Source organism: Physella acuta, unplaced genomic scaffold (genome assembly GCF_028476545.2).
Source record: "Physella acuta isolate Inbredline_101_S28 unplaced genomic scaffold, ASM2847654v3 ptg001231l, whole genome shotgun sequence".
In the NCBI taxonomy this organism is placed as follows: Eukaryota; Metazoa; Mollusca; class Gastropoda; family Physidae; genus Physella; species Physella acuta.
Genome location: NW_026732747.1, coordinates 275,111 through 299,785, shown reverse-complemented (window position 1 = coordinate 299,785; position 24,675 = coordinate 275,111). Strand labels below are relative to the sequence as shown.

Sequence of the window (24,675 nt, the reverse complement as noted above, 5' to 3'; positions counted from 1 at the left end):
ATCTTATTCTTACAGACAGAAACAAAAGTCACCTTGTATAACCAGTCGGTCCATCAATGTAGGTGAAGTTAAGTTAATTTTTTTATTGTAACTTCTACATAAAACTGAAATAGGAGGGGGGGGGGGGGGGGGGCCGGACAACCCTAAGCCTTGCCGTCGTTACTATTCCTAACGTGAGCTAGGTACCCATCTGAGCTGGGTGTAGCCTACTTGGAGAAAAGTTGAATCATAAACAATAGATGACGACAAAATAAATATGCACGCATGCGAATGCCGATATATTTTAGAAGTAATATGATTGGTCTGTTAAAAATAACTTATTCCGAATAGAGGTCGTAGGCTATTTTTAGTTCACTACCAATAGTCAATAGACAATCAAAATTGATTATTGGGTAGCCTGCAATGTACAATATCGTACATCACTAGTCTTATCTATTGAAGGACAACACAGTTTCATCTCGAGAATTTTTTTTACTGTATTAATTTATGTAAGGGTTAGGGTTAGGTCAAGGTCTATTGCTAGAGATATAAGAAAAATAACTTCGATACTTCTGAGCAGGGGAACAGCGAGGGGGGGGGGGGCGGGGGGTGCGGACCGCACCGGTTGACACCATTTAGGGGAGTGACACCAAGGCAAAAAATAGCAAAATATATAGAGAAAAACTTGAGGGGGGTGCAAATCGAAAGTTTGAGGGGGGGGGGGGTGCAAATCGAAAACCTGAAAGTTTGTCCCCGGGAAGGGTCGCTACGCGTCTGGGGGGTGACACCATTAAGTGCCGCACCGGGTGACACCCGACCTCGCTACGCCACTGCTTCTGAGTGCTTGACCGTCTGTAGTACGAAAGTTGCTGGAAAGAAATGCTCCCGTTTTGTGAAGACGCTAGTTACGGAAGCTACAAATCAAATGCAATGCTTATAGTGCAAAAACGCCTGATTTTACCTGTTCCTGGTTAGAGAGTAGTACACCGTACCAGAGGCGTAGCGACCCTTCCCGGCGCCCGGGGACAAAATTTTCGATTTGCACCCCCCCCCCCCTCAAGATTTAGATTTGCACCCCCTCCCCTCAAACTTTCGATTTGCACCCCCCTCATCCTTTCAATTTATTTTTCCAACCCATTTTCGCGCCCCCTAAGGTCGGCGCCCGGGGACATATGTCCCCCCCCCTCGCTACGCTACTGCACCGTACCATACCGTACCGAACCTACCGTAACGTATTGTATCGTATTGTATTGCCTCGGATCAATTTTAGAATGCACATTATCACATAATATATACACTTGTATAAAGCACAACGGTGGATATTTTTAGCGGGGTTTTATTTTTATTCTTTAATTGACTGTTGTTTATTAAAATTTAAAACACATGGATTAATCTGCCGAGGTGCGCCCATAAAGTTTAGACCCTGTTTTGCACACCTTGGAGTTTAGTTTTGCGCAACCAAATCAAACTCTCCTGCACCGTGTCTGTGACGTCATTGACGCAGCGTTACGACATGAACTCCATGTCAACATTTAAGGACGGCAAGCTGGTAATGTGAAAAATCAATTTCTCTGGTATGTTACAATGCTTTAAATGTTTATTTAGTGATGTATGATATATAAATTGTCTAGAATAATTTATTTAATAGTTATTAAGGTTACATAATACATATAGATCTATAATCTATATCTACATTTAAGATCCCAAACGACATAGACCTAGATCTAGAATCCTAGATCTAGATCTAGATCTAGATTCTAGATCTAGATCTAGATTTTAGCTAGATTCTAGATCTAGATCTAGATTATTCTAGATCTAGAATCTAGATTCTAGTCTAGATTAGAATTGATTAGATCAACATAAAGATCTAGATCTATACTAGTAACTTTTTTTTTTAAATAAAAGAAGCTCCACTCAGATGAGATAGAATCTAGATCTAGATTCTACATCTAGAGTCTAGATCTAGAGTCTAGATCTAGATCTATTCGAATCAAAAATGTACACTGTCTACTAGACTTAGTCTAGATATAAAATCTAACCAATGGGGAAAAGTTCTACTCCTAGAATCTAGATCAATGTGTATGAAGCGATAGATTAAAATGTGGTACTATGTTAGAGTTTCAAGTTACCTGTCTGTAGAACTTATATATCCCTGAGTGAATTCAGCTCCGATCACTCGAAGTCTTGGCTGTAATATATTTTAATACAGTCAGCTCTAATGTGTACCTGAATGTAGTACTTATACATCCCTTAGTACATTCATGTTTAATGGACTTCTGTCTGTAGTACCATGAGGCAATTCAGCTCTAATGGGTACCTGGCTGTAGTACTTGTACATCCCTTAGTACATTCATATATAATGGACTCATGAATGTAGTACCATGAGCAAATTCAGCTCTAATGGGTACCTGACTGTAGTACTTGTACATCCTTTAGTACATTCATGTATAATAGACTCCTGACTCTAGTACCATGAGCCAACTCAGCTCTAATGGGTACCTGACTGTAGTACTTATACATCCCTTAGTACATTCATATATAATGGACTCATGACTGTAGTACCATGAGCAAATTCAGCTCTAATGGGTACCTGACTGTAGTACTTGTACATCCTTTAGTACATTCATGTATAATAGACTCCTGACTCTAGTACCATGAGCCAACTCAGCTCTAATGGGTACCTGACTGTAGTACTTATACATCCCTTAGTACATTCATGTATAATAGACTCCTGACTCTAGTACCATGAGCAAATTCAGCTCTAATGGGTACATGACTGTAGTACTTGTACATCCTTTAGTACATTCATCTTTAATAGACTCCTGACTCTAGTACCATGAGCAAATTCAGCTCTAATGGGTACCTGACTGTAGTATTTATACATCCCTTAGTACATTCATGTTTAATGGACTCCTGACTGTAGTACCATGAGGCAATTCAGCTCTAATGGGTACCTGACTGTAGTACTTATACATCCCTTAGTACATTCATGTTTAATGGACTGACTGTAGTACCATGAGGCAATTCAGTTCTAATGGGTACCTGACTGTAGTACTTATACATCCCTTAGTACATTCATGTTTAATGGACTGACTGTAGTACCATGAGGCAATTCAGCTCTAATGGGTACCTGACTGTAGTACTTATACATCCCTTAGTACATTCATATATAATGGACTCATGACTGTAGTACCATGAGCAAATTCAGCTCTAATGGGTACCTGACTGTAGTACTTGTACATCCTTTAGTACATTCATCTTTAATAGACTCCTGACTCTAGTACCATGAGTAAATTCATCTCTAATGGGTACATGACTGTAGTACTTATACATCATCCCATAGTACATTCATGTTTAATGGACTAACCGTAGTACCATGAGGCAATTCAGCCTTAATTGGTACTTGACTTTAATACAGACACATCCCTTAGTACTTTCTTTTTAATGGACTCCTCAGTGTATTACCATTAATCAATTCAGCTCTAATGGGTACCTGACTGTAGTACTTATACATCCTTTAGTACATTCATATAAAATGGACTGACTGTAGTACCATGAGCAAATTCAGCTCTAATGGGTACCTGACTGTAGTACTTATACATCCCTTAGTACATTCATGTTTAATGGACTCCTGACTGTAGTACCATGAGGCAATTCAGCTCTTAATGGGTACCTGACTGTAGTACTTATACATCCCTTAGTACATTCATATATAATGGACTCCTGACTGTAGTACCATGAGCTAATTCCTTTCAAATGGGTACCTAACTGTAGTCCTTATATATTCCTTAGTACATTCATGTTTAATGAACTCCTGACTGTATTACTAATATATCCATGAGCCAACTCAGCTCTAATGGGTACTTAACTGTAGTACTAACACATCCATGAGCCAATTCGGCTCTAATGGGTACTTAACTGTAGTACTAACACATCCATGAGTAAATTTACCTCTAATGGGTACTTAACTGAAGTACTAACACATCCATGAGCAAATTCAGCTCTAATGGGTACTTAACTGTAGTACTAATTCATTCATTAGCACATCCATCTCTAATTTATAGTACGTAACCTAATGAGTGAACAAGCCTGAACCTACTTAGCCCTTACAGCCTTACAGGTACTTGATTGAAGAACGTCCGCATGCCTATGTCCATTGGTGTGAAATATTAAATCCGCAAATCAGATTACTTATGATACAATAAGCCTAGAACAAAGAAACACGTCAACAGCTCTATTTCCCTTGAGGACCCTGTCTTAAAAGTATAAAGTATTTTGAAGTATTTCTATTTTCACTCTCATGGACACCATCGAAGCAAAGGCATTCATAAAAATGACCTATCATAACTATATGAATTCGAGATTTGTTCGCTTAATCCTAATTAACATCAGTTTTCAATACACCCAAGTAGTTAGGTTCGAAGTTAAGAAGCAAGACTAGGATTAGGCTAAAGGAAAGAGTTAGAGTTAGGGCTAGGTTTGGTGCCAAAGTAATAATTATTCTAGAATACGCACTTCGCGCGTTGTGGTATATATTATACGAGCTGACCCGCGACGTAGCATACGCCGCCATCTAGTTGTTTTATTTTCTGCTTATCAGCAATTCATAATTTGTGAATTCAACACTACCCCCTCCCGCCCACCCTCCTCTCCCACCCAGTGCAAACACCCGTTTACAAAAAAAAAGATCAATCAGAAATTGTTACCTCCCCTTCGTTTCAAATCGTTTAATACTAAATTATCTGCCCCTAATAGCCGTCACTAACCCGGCTCTACGATTGCAGATAAAAAAGAATAGCATCAGCAACTTCAGAGTGAGAATCTGTATGTGGAGGTATTTAAGTCAGTGAAAAAAGAAAAGGCGTACAGCAGCGATTTGATCCTACTCTATTGGGACAGTGCACCGGAAGGTGCAGGTAGTAGGCATGGCGTCAGAAGGTGAGTCAGTCGTGTTTCAACGGTGGGGCGGGGGGGGGGGGGTGTTGATCGATGTTTGGTGTTTGAGATTGTAATTGGTGTTTGTGGTAGTGACAGGTGTTTGTGGTGGTTATTAGTGTTTGAAGCTGCGATTAGTGTTTGTGTCGATGATTGGTAATTGTAGTGGTGGATGGTATTTGTGGTGGTGGAAGGTTTTGTGGTGGTGGATGCTGTTTGTGTTAGTGATTGGTGTTTGTGTTGGTGATTGGTGTTTGCGGTGGTAGATGGTGTTTGTGATAGTAGATGGTGTTTGTGTCGGTGATTGGTGTTTGAAGTGGTGGGTGGTGTTTGTGTCAGTGATTGGTGTATGTGGTAGTAGATGGTGTTTGTGTCAGTGATTGGTGTATGTGGTGGTAGATGGTGTTTGTGTCGGTGATTGGTGTTTGTGTGGGTGATCGGTCTTTGTCGAGGTAGATGTTGTTTACGTCGGTGAATTGTGTTTGTGTCGGTGATTGGTGTTTGAGGTGGTGATTGGTGTTTTTTCGGTGAAGTTTGTTGCAGTATGATTTTAGTTTGAGACAGTGATTTTAATTTGATTGTAGTTTAAGTGTAGCAGGTAGCAGTAATAATAATTTGATTGTAGTTTGATTGTAGTTTAAGACACCGATTTTAATTTGACTGTAGTTTAATTTTATTTTGTTGTAGTGATTGTAATGTGTTTATAGATTTATTGCAGTTTGACTGCAGTTTTAAGCAGTAATTGCAATCTGATTGTATTATGATGCAGTCGATTGTATTGAGTTAGTAGATTGATTGTACTTTGTTTCAAGCAGTAATTGTAATCTGTTTGTATTTTGATGTTTGAGAAAGAGACTGTAGAAGACAAGACTAGTCTTGTGACTTTACTACATCTGGTTAAAAGATGAACTATCCAAACGTTCTACAGATGAAGTAGAGTTCATCTGTATCTGGCCCCCGCATATGAAGGGATAGTGGGGTCAGCCCAATGCCCTGCTTGCTCTAACTCCACTCTAACTCCCCCAACTCCAGACAGACCCCCTCCCAGCCGAGTGAACCCGACGACGTTCTAAGGACTTGAACCCTTGACACTTCGGGTTAGTAACAGTAGACTCTGCCACTCAACACGGCTGGTGTTAAATATATTTCATTTTTTTTAATCGCTTTACAAACTGGGTTTAACAACAGTTACCTCTCTTTGACTGAAATTTATTCTTCTGACTGATCTGCTAAAATGGAGCTAGATTGACCTAAATACTTAAGAATGCAATTAATTAATGATTAGTCTTTGAATTTCAGAGCCTGTAAACGAGACCGAGTCCATGGGTAGTTGGTGGGAATCTATCGTTGAGACTTTGGAAACGTTATTGTACAGCTTAATTTGGAAATCACATGCAAAACAGGAGGAAGTAATTCCCCCGCCTCCAGCCTTTGTGTTCGATGACGAGGTACTTTCTTGGGCATGGCATCTGGCGCCGCTAACCGTGTAAGTTGTTTTGTGTGATTGGTTGATTTTTTTTGTGAGGGGAGTGTGTTGTGTGGGGGAGTGTCTTGTGTGGGGAGTGTCTTGTGTGGGGAGTGTCTTGTGTAGGAAATGTCTTGTGTGGAGAGTTTGTTGTGTGGGGAGGGACTTGTGTGGGGAGTGTCTAATATGGGGAGTGTGTTGTGTGGGTAGTATCTTTATGGAGAGTGTGTTGTGTGGGGAGGGTCTTTTATGGGGAGTGTCTTGTTAGGGGAGTGTGTTGTGTGGGGGAGTGTCTTGTGTGGGGAGTGTCTTGTGTGGGGAGTGTATTGTGTGGAGAGTGTGTTGTGTGGGGAGGGTCTTTTATGGGGAGTGTCTTGTTAGGGGAGTGTGTTGTGTGGGGGAGTGTCTTGTGTGGGTAGTGTCTTGTGTAGCAAGTGTCTTGTGTGGAGAGTGTGTTGTGTGGGGAGGGTCTTGTGTGGGGAGTGTCTAATATGGGGAGTGTCTTATGTGGGGAGTGTCTTGTGTGGGGAGTGTCTTGTGTGGGGAGTGTCTTGTGTGAGGATTGTCTTGTGTGGGAAGTGTCTTGTGTGGGGAGTGTCTTGTGTGAGGAGTGTCTTGTGTGGGAAGTGTCTTGTGTGGGGAGTGTCTTGTGTGAGGATTGTCTTATATGGGGAGTGTCTTGTGTGGGGAGTGTCTTGTGTGGGGAGTGTCTTGTGTGAGGAGTGTCTTGTGTGGGGAGTGTCTTGTGTGGGGAGTGTCTTGTGTGGGGTGTGTCTTGTGTGGGGAGTTTCTTGTGTGGGGAGTGTCTTATATGGGAGTGTCTTGTGTGGAGAGTGTCTTGTGTGGGAAGTGTCTTGTGTTAGGATTGTCTTGTGTGGGAAGTGTCTTGTGTGAGGATTGTCTTGTGTGGGGAGTATCTTGTGTGAGAAGTTCCTTGTGTGTGAAGTGTCTTGTGTGGGGAGTTTCTTGTGTGGGGAGTTTCTTGTGTGTGAGTGTCTTGTGTCGGTAGTGTCTTCTGTAGCCTGTGTTTTCAAGCCCCGTGTGCCATTGTTTGCTGTTGTTACAGGATGATGGTGTTGTTCATCGCGGCCTCCATTGTGTCGTACGTGTATATGCGCTACAGACGTAAACAAAAACCGCAAGACGTACCTCTGATACCGGAACGCCCCAAACAAGTAAGTCACAGTAGCGAATTAGTCATAGATGGGTCAGCGTGTGTACACTCTACCACTAGACCACGCTGATATATGCTTTTCCCGAGATATGTGCACAGAAGTACGGTGGTTTATCTTGGTGCCTTGTAGGCGCCTGAATTTCTTAGCAACATCGTATAACATATGGCTGTCTTGTTGACATAAGATCTCTGAGGGCAGACAGCTGTCTGTATTGTAGACATTGGATCTCATACAGAAGTTAGATTATGTCTTGTAGACCGGGGTCTCAGAGAGTGGACAGCTTTCTTGTAGACATTGGTTCTCATAGAGTAGACAGCTGTCTGTATTGTAAACATTGGATCTCATAGAGCAGACAGCTGTCTGTCTTGTAGACATTGGATCTCATAGAGCAGACAGTTGTCTGTCTTGTAGACATTGGATCTCATAGAGCAGACAACTGTCTGTCTTGTAGACATTGGATCTCATAGAGCAGACAGCTGTCTGTCTTGTAGACATTGGATCTCATAGAGCAGACAGTTGTCTGTCTTGTAGACATTGGATCTCATAGGGCAGACAGCTGTCTGTCTTGTAGACATTGGAGCAGACAGCTGTCTGTCTTGTAGACATTGGATCTCATAGAGCAGACAGCTGTCTGTCTTGTAGACATTGGATCTCATAGAGCAGACAGTTGTCTGTCTTGTAGACATTGGATCTCATAGAGCAGACAACTGTCTGTCTTGTAGACATTGGATCTCATAGAGGAGACAGCTGTCTGTCTTGTAGACATTGGATCTCATAGAGCAGACAGTTGTCTGTCTTGTAGACATTGGATCTCATAGGGCAGACAGCTGTCTGTCTTGTAGACATTGGATCTCTTAGACTAGACAGCTGTCTATCTTGTAGACATTGGATCTCATAGAGCAGACAGCTGTCTGTATTGTAGACATTGGAGAAGACAGTTGTCTGTCTTGTAGACATTGGATCTCATAGAGCAGACAGTTGTCTGTCTTGTAGACATTGGAGCAGACAGCTTTCTGTCTTGTAGACATTGGATCGCATAGGGCAGACAGCTGTCTGTCTTGTAGACATTGGATCTCATAGAGCAGACAGTTGTCTGTCTTGTAGACATTGGATCTCATAGGGCAGACAGCTGTCTGTCTTGTGGACATTGGAGCAGACAGCTGTCTGTCTTGTAGACATTGGATCGCATAGGGCAGACAGCTGTCTGTCTTGTAGACATTGGATCTCATAGAGCAGACAGTTGTCTGTCTTGTAGACATTGGATCTCATAGGGCAGACAGCTGTCTGTCTTGTAGACATTGGAGCAGACAGCTGTCTGTCTTGTAGACATTGGATCTCATAGAGTAGACAGTTGTCTGTCTTGTAGACATTGGATCTCATAGAGCAGACAGTTGTCTGTCTTGTAGACATTGGATCTCATAGAGCAGACAGTTGTCTGTCTTGTAGACATTGGATCTCATAGAGCAGACAGCTGTCTGTCTTGTAGACATTGGATCTCATAGAGCAGACAGTTGTCTGTCTTGTAGACATTGGATCTCATAGAGCAGACAGTTGTCTGTCTTGTAGACATTGGAGCAGACAGCTTTCTGTCTTGTAGACATTGGATCGCATAGGGCAGACAGTTGTCTGTCCTGTAGACATTGGATCTCTTAGAGCAGACAGTTGTCTGTCTTGTAGACATTGGATCTCATAGAGCAGACAGTTGTCTGTCTTGTAGACATTGGAGCAGACAGCTGTCTGTCTTGTAGACATTGGATCTCATAGAGTAGACAGTTGTCTGTCTTGTAGACATTGGATCTCATAGAGCAGACAGCTGTCTGTTCTGTAGACATTGGATCTCATAGACTAGACAGCTGTCTATCTTGTAGACATTGGATCTCATAGAGTAGACAGTTGTCTGTCTTGTAGACATTGGATCTCATAGAGTAGACAGCTGTCTGTCTTGTAGACATAGGAGTAGACAGGTGTCTTGTCGTTACTGGATGTCATAAAGCAGATTGCTATTTTTAAACAGACGTTGTCCTAAAGTAGATAGTTATCTTGTTGACATCTGATGTCATACAACAAACAACTGTCATGTAGACATCTGATGTCATACAACGTACAACTGTCATGTAGACATCTGATGTCATACAACGTACAACTGTAGTGTGGACATCTGATGTCATACAACGTACAACTGTCATGTAGACATCTGATGTCATACAACGTACAACTGTAGTGTGGACATCTGATGTCATACAACGTACAACTGTCATGTTGACATGAGATGTCATACAACAGATATTTGTCTTGTGTACTTCTAAGTCATGCAGCAGACAACCGTCTTGTTGACATCTGATGTCATACAACGACCAACTATCTTGTTGACATGAGATGTCATACAGCAGAAATTTGCCTTGTGTACTTCCAAGTCATGCAGCAGACAGCTGTCTCGCTAAATAATAACCTAAGACACACCGAAGCTGTCTTTTAGGCATATTTTTAGAACTAAATTGATCGCGAACCAGATTCAAATGAAAAATGCTTGGTTAAGAGTTGTTTTTTTTTTTGGACGAGTTCTTGTTGCCGCGAGAAATGTGTGACTATTATTTTAGTGATGGATGAGGTATAAATACCAAATGTCATATATCAATACCCCCTTTCATTAAACTAAACTTTTTAATTATCGGTTTTTTTAAAAACAAAGTAACACGTTTTACTTTTGGAGTATTCTCGGTGTAAAAACAGCTAGATCTTGTTTTGTACTTGTGATATTCCTGTGCACATTTTTGCTGTTAGACCATGTTCATTATTTAAACTCTGAAGCAGTTTTTTTATTAGTGCTAAAAGCGTTACTTAACTACAGTAGCACAGATTTTAATAAACTGAATGCAAAACTGAATAGAATACAACGCCGTCTCAGCAACACACAGTAGGAATATAATTGTTTTGAGTGAATCTTTGGTGTAGGTTGATTATCTCTTTCTTTTTAAAATGGTAAAAAATTATAAATGCAAATTTGAAGTACATCTTTGATTGCTCAGGTTGAAAGTGCATTTTCTACAATATCGCAACACAACATTTGTAATGAAAATCGAATGTTAAATTAGTCATTAAAATTAATTTAACTATTTCAAAAGAAAAGGGAGATAACATGATTAAGTAGCAGCGATCACTTTTAATCAGCTTGTTTACAACGGTGAACTGTTTTTCACGGCTGAATGAACTAAGAGCAAGGGTTCAAAATATATTGTGGACTACATTACTTAAATCAAGTAACACTGGGGAATCGCGGTTACCGTACAATTGTATTCACTCCCAACCATTTAAAATAGCAGTTAATCGTGCAAGAATAAAATATAAACAATTGAAAGCCGAGTTATATAACATCGAACTAAATTATCCCCCCCACCCCACCCGTAGTTCTACAAATAGCAGTTTGAAGTGGTTGGCCAATATCTCTATTGTCAGAGGTTTTCAGCCAGTGGCCACTGTGTCATGGGTGCATATATAAATATTATATATCCTGATATTGATATGACTATCTATAAAGATGATATTATGCAAAATTATAGAACCTCTCCAATTAGAGGGCATTCTCGTGACAATCGATAACTGTCTTTCAGGCTGGGTCTAAGAAGGTGCCGCCCACAGTTCCACAGCCGCCGATTATAGTAGAGACCGAGCCCGCCACCACAGAACAGTCAGATGCTGATGTCGACCAACCATGTAACTATTACACTTAATACTCACACTTACGTCTTGTTACTTAAAAGTTCTTATAAATCAATACGAAGTTTGAGTTATTGGACAAAACTTGATGTGGTTGATTCTGTTGACAACACGATCTAATATTACATTTCTGGGACACTAAGTTTATAAAACTAAATACATAAATACATAAATTAATTATTTAAAAATTTTTTTAAAAAATATATATAAATAAATAAATGAATATATATATATATATATATATATACATATATATATATATATATATATATATATATATATATATATATATATATATATATATATATATATATATATATATATATATATATATATATATATATATATATACTTACATACATATATATATGTATGTATATATATATATATATATATATATATATATATATATATATATATATATATATATATATATATATATATATATATATATATATATATGTCTATTTTTAGCAACATCCAGACTTGAGCCCCCAAGGAGATGGGACTCACTTAGCCATCAAGTGGAAGCTACTGTCGAGCGACCAAAGGTGCCCTGTGAGAGTCACAAGAGGCCGGATGAGAGAAAAAATGAGCCCGTGGAGAGACCTAAGGAGCCCGCGGAGAGACTGGATGACACAGTGGAGAGACCGAATGAGACAGTAGAGAGACCGAATGAGACAGTAGAGAGACCGAATGAGACAGTGGAGAGACCCGAGCCTGCGGAGAGACCCAATGAACCTGTGGAGAGACCCAAACCGCACATCGAGAGTCATAAAGTGCCAGCCGAAAATCACAAAAAGACCCATGAGAGTCCCAAGAAACTCGTGGTGATTACCAAGGTGCCAAATGAGACCCCCAAGGAGCCTGCTTTAAATCTAAATGAACCCATGGGGAGTCCTAAGAATCCCACGAATACCAAGGAGCCCCATGACAGTCCTAAGAAGCAGGTTCAAAGTCTTAAAGAGCCCGTTGATACTTACAAGAAGTCAAAGGAGATTACCAGAGAACAAACGGAGAGTCCGAAGATGACCGTGGAAATCAACAAGGAGCCCGTAGAGAGTACAAAGAAGCCCCTGGAGATTGTCAAAACAAACGATGTGGTTGAAAGGGCATCAGCCAAGCACCAGGAGACCTACCTGAGCACGGAGACGGTATCCCTGTCGTGTGTGACGACTAGCCGCGGCACCTCCTCGCACCGTGTGAAACAGATCAAAGCCAAACGCATCAAGCAGAGGGGATACACCTCAGCGTCGCCCAAAGGTAAAGTGGGAAGATGTTGATTGTGTGTACCAGTGGCGTAGCCAGGATGGTCTCAAGGGGGGGTTCCAATTTTTACCCGGGGACAAACTTTCGATTTGCACCACCCCCCCCCCTCTAACTTTCGATTTGCACCCCCCCCCCCTCAAACTTTCGATTTGCACCCCACCCACCCCCACCCCCCCTCAAACTTTCGATTTGCACCCCCTCATACTTTATATATATATATACCGAGGGGGGGGGTTATGACCCCCCCTAACCCCTCCCCTGCCAACGTGACTGGTATGTACCCTTGTTCGGGGTTTCTTTCTGATTATTTGTTCCAGTGAGAATTCAAACATCTTTGTCGATGAGTTTATGCATTGCTTAAGTATACCTTTTTTTTTTCCAAACTTACTATTTTGTTTTATTTCATGTTGATTCAATTAAAAATATAGCAACCTAATCATTGATTTAAAAATTACAATACAGTTCAATCTTAATCTGTAATGGGTGTAAGTAGAAATTTTGAATTATAGACAAAAAAAACAACAAATAATAAGTGTATTTCTTGCTGAAGATTGGGGGGGGGGGGGTGATACCTTACACAAACACAGCACACGCTTCGTCATGATTCAATCTTAGGCACTATTCAGTTTAAAATATAGCAACGTAATTATTGATTTAAAAACTACTATACCGTTAAGGCTTAATCATTAATGGATGTAAGTAGTAATGCTGACGTATAGACAGAAACAAATTATATATATATATATATATATATATATATATATATATATATATATATATATATATATATATATATATATATATATATGAAATTGTATCCATTAAGCAGTCCCCGTCCGTCCGTTCCCCCCCCCCCCCATCTCACATTCTCCATTTAAAGTATTGACCTCAGTCAAACCTGCAACCATTCAATTCCACAAAACTATCTTGCAATTTTTTTTTATTTCTACAGAAAAAGCGAGATCTAAAAGTGACAGCAAGGCCGCGTAAGTGACGTAACAAATCAATTCCTTATTTCAGACATTCCACGAGAGACGATGAAGTAAAATTCGCTAAATTAAATACTTAATTATTATTATTATTAGTGGTCTAGCGGTAGAGAGCTGGACTGCTAACCCGTAAGTCTCGAGTTCGAATCCGGGTTCAAGTCAGTAGACCGTCCCTGAGTCCACCCAACTCTGATGGGTACCTAACTCACGTTAGGGAAAGTAAAGGCGGCTGGGCATAGTGCTGATCACACTATCGCTTCATATGCCGAGGTCACAGAAACAAGTGAACTCCACTTGGCTTGCCCCATAGACCGTCAGGTTTGAAAGGGAAACTTTACTTTATTACCAATAATCCTTACGGCTGATGATGTTAGACTTCAGTAATTATTGTTACATCGGTACTTAAACGAATACTGTGGTCAGCACTGCGTCCTGATACTTACTTACTCTAAACTATTGTTGTGTGTTTAGTAGCTGATTTTACATGAGAAAAACTATAAATAAAGAATATTTACAAATATGCTTTCTATGCAAAAAAAACAGAGTTTCTTCCAGGCATCTCTTCCGGGGGGCTTCACCCTCCCCTACCGAAAAACGTCTTACCCCCCCCCCCCCCCCGAACGAAATATAATTTATATAGAAAATATATACTTTTACAAGTGCCGCCCCCCCCCCTCCCCGAAAAATTTAGTCCGGTCCGAAAATTTCAAGTAACACCCCCTCCCCCCCCCCCCCCCCCCACGGAGAAAAAAGTCTGAAAGAAACACTAACATAAAAATAAGATCAAAAATGTTGTTTTCAAATGTATTGTACAGATGCCTTGGCAGACTAGTGGTACCCAAACCCAACAAGCTGAAAGCACGACGGAGCGTTAGCTCTGGCAGGAAGAAACCCGCCCGCGTGTCCAGTCCTATCCACGACATGCCTACAGTACAGTACCACCACATCAATGAAGAGACCTTCTCAAAATCTTACAGCCCGCGAGTTTTTGCTGGTTTTAAAACACACAAGACCTTCAGCCCTCAAACCAAAATGTCTCAGTCGACCAAACAGTGTTCTGTTAGCCCGTCAAAAAAGGAATCGATGAAGCTGAAACAGGTGAAAGTAACTCACGGTAAAAATGTTGTTGAGAAACATACGCTGTCAAGTCCCATAAAGCATAAAAATTTCATCCCGGATTTCAGTTATTTGCAGAACAATAGACCGAACAGGTTTAATGCGATATCTCAAGACAAAAACGGGAGGATTAAGGTCAAGACGAACTGGTCCGCTTTCTACAGCACTACCGAGACGGCGCATCCCAAAGTTTTGAAAAAAGTGGATAATACTTCACCGAAAAAAGCCATCTTCACTATGTGTAAAACGGAGACCACAGTTCAAAAGCCGAAGAAGAAAAAGAAGGCGAAAGGGAATCAGCTGCCATGCGATATCTCAACGAATAAATGCACTCCGCATTATGCCGTGTCTCAGGATTACATAGCTGTTCAGTCGTACCCTGCCAGACAAAACAGAGGAATCTTAAAAATCGTTGAGCCTATCAAACCCACGGCGTCGATCGTCAATTCCGAGGAGTACAGCCGGGAGAGTTGCAATATCCGAAAGACTGCAACGCCGGTTCTAAGTTCTTTAAGAGGACAAGGAGCGTTTCGCTCGTACAGAAATACGAACCAGTTCAGCCGTGTCGCGGACTCACGGGCGAGTCAATGTTATGTCGAGGAAGAATTTGTGTCTGACGAAGAGAGCAAGGATTCCATCGGCAGGGAGTTTGAAAGCTATATCCGGTGTAGTGGTACACGGACGTCAGATTCCAAAAATGACCTGGTTAAGAGCGATTCCCAAATGACGTCTAACTTGGAGAGCCTGCAGTGTATGTATCCCCCAAGCTTGTCTCGTAGTCAAGCCAACGACGCCAACGAAAACATAGGCCGGCACAATACGAAGTTTCTAGGTGAGCGAGGGACGAGCAGTAATGACCAAAGTAGTTTTACCGGGAAGGCTATGGGGTTCGGGTTAGACGACAGCGATGAGAAGAAAAGGCAAGTGTTGAACCTTTACTCTTTTCCGAAACTTTTTCGACGCGGGAGCTCTGAGCTTAATAACACAAACTACATAAGATTTCAATTAAATGAAGTAAAATCTGACAACGCTGTGGAAACAAATCATGATAAGTGTCCATTGAATTGTAAAACTAGTAGACCCATTGTCAATGCTCATCCACAGACAGATGTTAACAGGGAATCTTCACATAAGAAAAGTAAAAATGTTTTCGATTTTACCAACAAATCTCAAATGACACAACAGCCGATAACGAGTGACACAGTTATAGAAATGAACAGAAATAATTTAGACATCGCGAAGTCAAGTCAAGGCAAAGTCCAGTACGATTCGTCTTCAAAAAAGTGCAATGGTCAATTCTTGGCTTCACCAAAGAAACGAAACGAAAACTCATTCGCGTTTAACGAAAAATCTTGGACGCAACCTTTCATCAATGTAAACGAATCTAAGAAAACACCGAAGTCGGGTCAGTTTGAAAACAAAGGCATCAATTTCTTCAAGGCCAATAACAGTACACGCTGGCTTGAGACTATTGGACTTAAGCTACCAACTGCTGCTCAGGCAGATGGAGCTGACAGTACCAGCATTCCACAACTTGAGATACAGAAGATAAAGAATCCAGCCAAAGAGATGCGGGATAACATTAATAGGGAGAAAACTTCCGTCACCCCTATTCACAAAACAAAAAAAGAAGAGCCTCTGCCGCTCTGTCGTAAATGTAAGAACGAAGACCAATCGTTTACCAGTCAGTATATCGATAGCTCCAAGTTCCATCACGACAGCGGAGCTAATGTTGAGAAAGCTGTAGGTAGCAGGAGGCCTCTTCCTAGAGATTCACAGCAAGTTAAAAATGACACTTTGGTTAGACCTACTTGTCCAACAGCTGGTGTTTTTCGCGTGCCGTCTTCAGAGCGCCATGAACCAGATCGTCCTTGCGAGGTACAACAGCCTAAGGAAAAAAAAATTTGCCAGAGAAAAGATCAGCCTGAGACTACAAGATTCGTTCTGAATCATCCCGTCCAAAACGAACATAAATTTGTTTTCAAATTCGGACAGAATAAAACAAAGACGACCTTGCTCGACCAAGAACAGAATAAACAGAAAGTTGATGACGCCGAGTCTGATCAGAATGTGATGAAACAGAAACGAGTGAATATGATGGTACCAGAGCAGCATAAACGAAGGTTAACTGAATCCGGGTCTGATAAGAATGTGATGAAGCAGAATCAAGTGAATATGATGGTACCAGAGCAGCATAAACGAAGGTTAACTGATTCCGGGTCTGATAAGAATTTGATGAAGCAGAATCAAGTGAATATGATGGTACCAGAGCAGCATAAACGAAGGTTAACTGAATCCGGGTCTGATCAGAATGTGATGAAGCAGAATCAAGTGAATATGATGGTACCAGAGCAGCATAAACGAAGGTTAACTGATTCCGGGTCTGATAAGAATTTGATGAAGCAGAATCAAGTGAATATGATGGTACCAGAGCAGCATAAACGAAGGTTAACTGAATCCGGGTCTGATCAGAATGTGATGAAGCAGAATCGCGTCAACACGATTGTACCACAACGCAACAAAGATAGGTTAAATGAAGCCGTGTCTGAACAGAATGGTATAAAACAGAACAAAGTTACCTTGATGGTACCCGACCAGAGCAGGCAAAGGGTTAACATTGTTCAGCCCGAGCTAAACAGATCGAACTTAAACGTTTTTGGATCTGTGCATTTTCAACACATGTCTAAAACCGAGCCTCCTACACCCAAACATTTAAATGAACCAAACCACTCTGAAGATAGAGCCAGACATCAGCAACCCGAGCCACACCAACACCACATGCAACCCAAGACAACAGCCTACTTCAGTGACGAGTCTATGAGTGAAGTAGAGACCTTAGAAGATGGCGTCAGCAGGACTGAGACGTTTGATAATGGCCATGACGATTACTTTCACAGTCATCACGCAGCAAGAACAACCAATGATCGCGTTGACAAGGACCTCTCCGACCGATACCACATGCATCAGCCCGCTACAAATATACGAGAGGTGCACGGGTTTAAGAGAACAGAACCTCAAATTGTACACAGACAATCAGATGCCAGAACCGCTAGCAACTCTAGGAATGACGGGTCATGTAACAGAAACCAGCATCTACCGGCGATCTATGAGTACGGTAGTTTTAGTCGCGACGAGATGCCGGAGAGAACAATACGGTATATCAGAGAAGATTCTGTCATCACCAACTCCAATAGTGTGTCACAGGATTCCCCGAGTGAGCAGAAATACGAACTGGAATCTGCCGAGAACACGCACGTGCGACATTGTCTGCCAACGTATGATTCAGGCGGCCAAAATATTGATAAACCTCAGAAACGACACCAGCCTATCCCTAAACACACAAATTCTAAATTTTTCAAAAGTAAAGAACATTCGCAGCAGGAAAATGTATCGAAACAGTGGCAGAAACAAGCAAACGACGGGACGAAGAAATCGATCAGTCTGATATCAGTAGGGCACATGGTGTCTGAACTCACGTCAAGAATTAGCAATAAACGCGTCGAGGTTCGCTCTCCTAATGAGGAACATTACGAGAAGCCTAGCCACAAACACTGTCAAGTCTTGCGGGTCAAGCCAAAACCAGAAGCCCCTGTTCAGCCCACTGTAACGCATAAAGAGACACCGCAGATTGTTCTGAAAATCTCTCACGAAGACTCAGTGGAAAGTAGAATGATTCAGAGTTGGGCGGATACGGAAAAGAAAGATGAATACATCAAGTACAGACGTGTTAAAAAAATCCGCCAGCACCGTCATGAGCCCTACAGTAAAGTGACAAGAACGAGTAGCGAGAGCACCACGACGCCCAGCGGTTTAGGCACCTACCCTATCCAGAACAAAAACAACTGCAGCCCATCCCGTAAAGGGCGATACGTTGTTGGCCCCAAAGTGGATACGCAGTTGTTCGACAGCAGTGACCTCTCACGCACGTTAGAGAGTATCAGCAACGCCATCACGGAAACTAGACCGTTGTTGAGTAGTGGGGATGTACCACACCAGGTCAAAGTACACAGTCACGGTTTCTTCGCTAACAAAGACGCAAGTAAATCAAGCAACGAAAGTAAAGACTTGCCGTATGGTTTTAGCTATGATCGCGTTGAAACCCGGGAAAAGAAACAAACGTACACACAGGAGCAGCGTCGTACCTTTGACCGCCAGCCATATGAAATGGAGAAAAAAGACGCACACTTGCAACATAAATATGAAGTGCCTTTTTCATTTTTTAATGATAGCAAAAGTTCGTCAAAAGCCGTAACTAGTAGGCCTACTTTGATAGACAATAATCGTCAGGAATCGCAAGGCTTAAAACCAAATCAATTTAAGTTATCGTACAATTATCCTCTAAGTCAACTGAACACAAATGATCAAGATAATGGGACAGATAGCTATTCCAGTGTTATGCTCTTGAAAAGTGAAACTGCTTGCAATGATGTCTCCTCTTGTCCAAAAAGTAGCGGAATGAAATCTTCCAAAATGTTTACCTGGTCGCCTCCCTTGACACAAAGTCACATGACCCAAACGGAAGTGTCTGAAATATGCACGAATGTGGGCGTTCAGACAAGCCCCCCTCCTACAGGGGTGGACGTCCAGACAAGCCCCCACCTCGGAGGATACTTCATGAAGGGTAAACCTATCTACCGCCGCAAGAACTTAAATGCGGTGTCTAGACTTCAGCGAGATCGCAGTCGGAATTCAAAAAGCTTACGTTCTTCACGCTACAGGCAGCCAAGCACCAACTCTCCATTCAACACGACCGTAGATGCTCTAACAAAGCTAGTGGCGAAATGGTTACAGGACAATTTTTGTGTCGTCAATAAACAGACAACAGCGAGCAATAGCGTCGACACCAACGCCATGAAAAGCTACGCGAAAGACAACGATACTTCGAACATAATGACGTCAGATTGGACCACGGAATCCCAGCCCGTCGTAAACGTGTTAACGAAACCAAAGCCCGACGCTGTACTGAAAGATAGAGCAGCTCAGCCGTTAGTTCAACCCGCAGCTGAAGACATCAAACAGGTGAAAATACCTGAGCTCAAAGAGAAGACTGATCATTCGCGTGTGGGGGCAGCACAAGGTAAACCACGATTCACCTTCAACAGCGTGTCTCTATCAGGAATAGACAATAAGTCAAAAGGCCAGCATCGTGAAGATACTAAAAAAATAGAAATTTCGACTAAAGGTAGAGACGAGCAGAGACAGGAAGTGGTGCCAAGAGAACCTGTTCCCTCAACTTCACAACAAACAGAAGAGTCCCAGAGTCCCCGTCATACAGGGTTGGATACTACACAATCATCAGTGCTTCATTTGTCCGAATCTACCAAGTTTGACGAAGAAAGTGGCCCGTCTACAAAGGTATCCGAGCTCAATCAACTCTGCGTGACGCGGCCGTACTGGAAGAACGCCAACATTGATGAAATAGATAGGCGAGTCAAACGCGCTCTGCGTATAAGGGAAGAGCTACAGATGTCACGCTCTAGAGCCTGTACGACCGCCATGTGGTCTGCGTCAGAGTCGAATAGCGTCGTGGAGCGGCCAGTACCGGTCGTGGAGCGGCCAGTGCCGGTTGTAGAGCGGCTAGCACCGGTTGTGGAGCGGCCAACACCGGTTGTAGAGAAAGTCGTACCGCTCACAGGATTCCGTTTCACTGCGTTTGATCAGGGCAACAAACAGAATACAAAGACAGAAATCCCCACTGGGGGTTGTAGGCCTAAGGAAGTTGCCAAACACACGAATGAGACGAAGTTGAATCTGCCAAAACCTGTTATAAATAAAACACCCTACGAGGAAGACAAGGAACGTGCGGGGAATTCATCGAATAACATTAAGGCTAGAACCAACTTCAGTACTGTTGTAAGAAAAAACGACAGCGTCAAGAAACGGGAAGAGTTTTCGAGATTAGAACGGAGTGCTTCGGTCATTGAAGATCCAGTCAGTGAGATCGAGAACATTCCAGGGAGGCCTTCCAGTGTGCATACTTCAAGCGTGAGTAACAGTGCCCAAAACGCCCTCAAGCGTGGAAGAATGAAAGAAAAGAACTCCCCGCCGACTAAGATATCAAAAGTAGAAAACGCCCCACTCAGCAGTACGCCTAAACTTGTCGGCGAGTTGGTCCATAGCCTGCCGAAGGTTCCTTTGTTTTCTTTTGTTGAATGGTTCATCGAAACTTCCGACCCGAACAATTTTGTCATCTCTGACCGATCGACTAGTTCCTCAGGGAAAGAAAACGGAGAGCTGAGCTATATCGAGAACACGGGGTCGCCGACAGATGAACTCAGCTACTACGTCCAGCCTCGGTGTAAAGACGGCGCGCAGCAAAAAGGTGAGCAGGTACACCCCGATACCCCGTCCACCGCCACCTGTCCTGTGTCGTGTCGGACTGTCGGAGATTCAACCCCCGTCGGTTCTAGAACCCCCACAGTCGTGAGCAATCAGGTCCTCAACGAGCACAGGTACGACGTGAAGCATCAGCCGCCCCACCATCAGAATGAGAAGAAGCTGAACGACGTCAACCAAAAAACCCAACCGGCGAGCACTTTTACCAAAAACCTCCCCCCTGTTGGTCACCTGGATGAAACGCCTGTCCTTAAGAGACGAGCCGCGGTAGTCAAGCCACAACCACCCAGCTACCAAACCACAGGCAGTTCGCAAAACACCTCGGAAAATAAATTCAACTTGTTTCTACGTTCAGAGTTTGATCCTCCAACCCCTGATCCCAATACGTCCAACGACCAGTTCTCTGCCGTAGCGACGCCGAGAGATAATCCTAAGCATGAAGGCTTTAAGACAGCTCCAGGTTTCCGGACCCCTCAAACTAACGATTCCCCCAGCTCAGCCGGCACTAAAACCGGCGAGTTCTGTGGTGTCTACTACAACGACGACGACAAGGACAACACGTTTTCGAACCTGGTCCACCGAGGGCTGCCCTGGGCGCTAGACAGCACCGCGGATAGCGCGACTGATGAGACGTACAGCTGCAGCAGTCAGCAAAAGATAGGGGTCAAGGACACTAGGAATCACGAGGCAGCCGCGGAGACGTTTGGGCCTGGGGTACGTCACATCCTGATGAAACTTCGGGAAACGGGGTTGGGCGACGACCTGGGTTCCACTCAGCACGATCACATGAGGATCACGTTACGTAAATCCTCTGACGTCACCGGCATCATTGCCAAATTTCAAAAAGACGAATCATGAATGGTGTTTGAACAATGTTCGTCAATCTTTGTTTAGATATACAATGACTTTGTATTGTTTAGATATGCAATGACTTTGTATTGTTTAGATATACAATGACTTTGTATTGCTTAGATATACAATGACTTTGTATTGCTTAGATATACAATGAATTTGTATTGCTTAGATATGCAATGACTTTGTATTGTTTAGATATACAATGACTTTGTATTGGGACTCCCTGACTAATGTTTTGAGCTACTAATGACTTAAGTGACTTCGCTAATTTTGACCGACGAATCACATTGATTACATACGCTTGCTTATATTTACACAACTGCCTCATTATATTTGATATTTTTATAAACATGTGTTTTTTAGGAAATATTTAACAAGGACATTTTAAGTTTTATTTTACAGATTATCTTTATTTTTAATGTTGTATAGATCTATTGCTCATATTTATTCATAACAATAAAGTTATAAATTGATAACAAAGCCTGTTATGTTTACATTTAGAATATACAAACACTATTGTTGTTAGAATGTCTGTTTTATTCATCTAACGATCTTAAATGATAATGGGTTTCAGCCCAAAAAATGGCGAATGCCTGACCAGGAAAGAAACAGGTGGATTATTACGAACTAGTAAAAAAAATCGTTTGCTAAAGTTAATTATTAAGTAAGCTGAATTTACAATTTGTTTAGAGTGTGAATAAACTTTAATGAGACCGACAGCACTCGTGATATGCTGCATATATTTTCATTTAGCTTAATTACACTCATCAAAAGTGCAGCTTACACTAACTTAAATAAATGGTTTATTTTAACAAGGCAGCAATTAGAAGTGCTAGATGATATTCTGACCACAGATCAGGGGCGTAGCGAGGGGGGGTGGTGCGGACCGCACCGGGTGACACCAAGGCAAAAAATAGAAAAATATATAGAGATGGCGGGGGGGGGGTGCAAATCGAAAACTTGAGGGGGGGTGCAAATCGAAAGTTTGAGGGGGGGAGTGCAAATCGAAAACTTGTCCCCGGGAAGGGTCGCTACGCCTCTGGGGGGTGACACCCGACCTCGCTACGCCACTGACATAGACCAAGATGAACGATGCAGCACGTGATGTTGTTCATTCACAACGGCAAATATATTTGTTTGATGGTCCAAATCTTGATAAGCAGAGCGTTTCCAGTGGCTCGATTTTTAACAGAAGGGAAGCAACTTTGAATCTCTTTATTAGGAGTATTCTCCCTTTTAAAAGTTCTACTTGGCCGAATCGGTGTTTTGTTTCTTGAAGTGTCTTTGTTTATATGTGAGAGGGTCAGGGCAGTGGGGGGGGGGGGGGGGGGGGGGGCAGGGGGGGGGGGCGGGGGAGACATATTTCCCCGGGCGCCGACCTTAGGGGGCGCCAAAATGGGTTGGGAAAATAAATTGAAAGGTTGAGGGGGGGTGCAAATCGAAAGTCTGAGGGGGGGGGGGGTGTAAATCGAAATCTTGAGGGGGGGGGGTACAAATCGAAAGTTTGAGTGGGGGGTGCAAATCGAAATCTTGAGGGAGGGGGGTACAAAATCGAAAGTTTGAGGGGGGGTGCAAATCGAAATCTTGAGGGGTGGGTGCACATCGAAAAGTTTGTCTCCGGGCGCCGGGTAGGGTCGCTACGCCTCTGGGTCGGGGGTCCGTGTTTGAGTTTATGTCAGTGGGTCAGGACATAATGGAGCTGGGGTATATGGGCCTGAACATATGGGCCTGAGTATTATGGATATGTGAACTATGGTCAGCGTATAAAAGTTAGTGTGCATTACATGGGAAAGTGTATCTAGGTCTTTAAGAGGTTTTTGCAGTGTTTCTTCCAGACTTTTTTCTCCGAGGGGGGAGAAATTTTCGGGGGGGGGGGGCGGTAGACTTTCTTCGGGGGGGGGGGGCGGGACACTTAAAAGTATATATTTTCTATATAAATTATATACATTTCATTTCGTTCGGGGGGGGGGCGGTAAAAAAATTTCGGGGGGGCCTGGAACAAACTCTGGGTTTTTGTTTAAGTTTCTAGAGCAGGTATATCCATTTCCAATATCTAACTCCCCAGTATTGTTAACACATAAAAGCATTATGCTCTAGTTTGTTTCGATTACCAATAAACATGGTTGTTTTTATATTTACCAAGTTAAAAGCGAGAAGTCGACCCCCACCCTAAAAATAAATTCTGACTGGTTGGTCAAATCCAGTATACGCACATTGCAAGGGGTCAATTTTTACCACGGGATAACATGTATGATAGATACACTTAATCTTCTTCTTCTTCGTTCTTAATTTTTAGTGGTTGGAAGGGATCGTGCCTTATCTGCCAGAGGGTTTGAACTCGAGACTTTTTCCGAATTAATCAGCCATGACCTTTTGCCGACTCGACCACAATTAAAGATACGTGTCAACTGGTTGTGCGCCATTGAGGCCATTGACTCCGATTTCAGCCTGCTTTTCTTTTTAGATTTGCTTCCATAGTCTTTGTCCAACCAATAACAAACTACAAGGCAGCAGTTGTTTGATTTTGGAGTTGTCTCTCCTAGAAGAGTGGCTGTCCCCAGCTAACGAGCCTCATCTGCCCGAGGGTTCGAACTCGAGACTTTTCGGTTTAACAACCATGAGCTTTACCGACTCGACCACGCCGACCCATACACTTAATGATAGATCAGTATTGCAGTGACAATTTCTCAACATACATTTTTGTTTCTGGGCTTAGGTCGCCACCATGTTAGCTTATGAATTTTCCGTCGAGGATGGGGCAAGATCAAACTAACCCGTCAATGAAACTGTTGCATCCCCCTAGTGATTAATTAAGTCGAGTTGTATGCCTTTTTATTTTGTT

At 42.4% G+C, this 24,675-nt stretch overlaps 1 protein-coding gene across 1 annotated transcript; it reads left to right on the top strand.

The window, feature by feature from the left end:
* The first annotated feature begins 1,473 nt into the window (after positions 1–1,473).
* On the top strand, positions 1,474–22,306 carry LOC131957287 (uncharacterized). Its single transcript, XM_059322011.1, has 8 exons — positions 1,474–1,553; positions 4,764–4,917; positions 6,214–6,400; positions 7,446–7,554; positions 11,163–11,265; positions 11,743–12,531; positions 13,490–13,523; positions 14,342–22,306. The coding sequence occupies exons 2-8, from the start codon at positions 4,905–4,907 to the stop codon at positions 21,834–21,836; spliced, it is 8,730 nt and encodes a 2,909-aa protein (XP_059177994.1). The 5' UTR covers positions 1,474–1,553; positions 4,764–4,904; the 3' UTR covers positions 21,837–22,306.
* Positions 22,307–24,675: the final 2,369 nt, after the last annotated feature.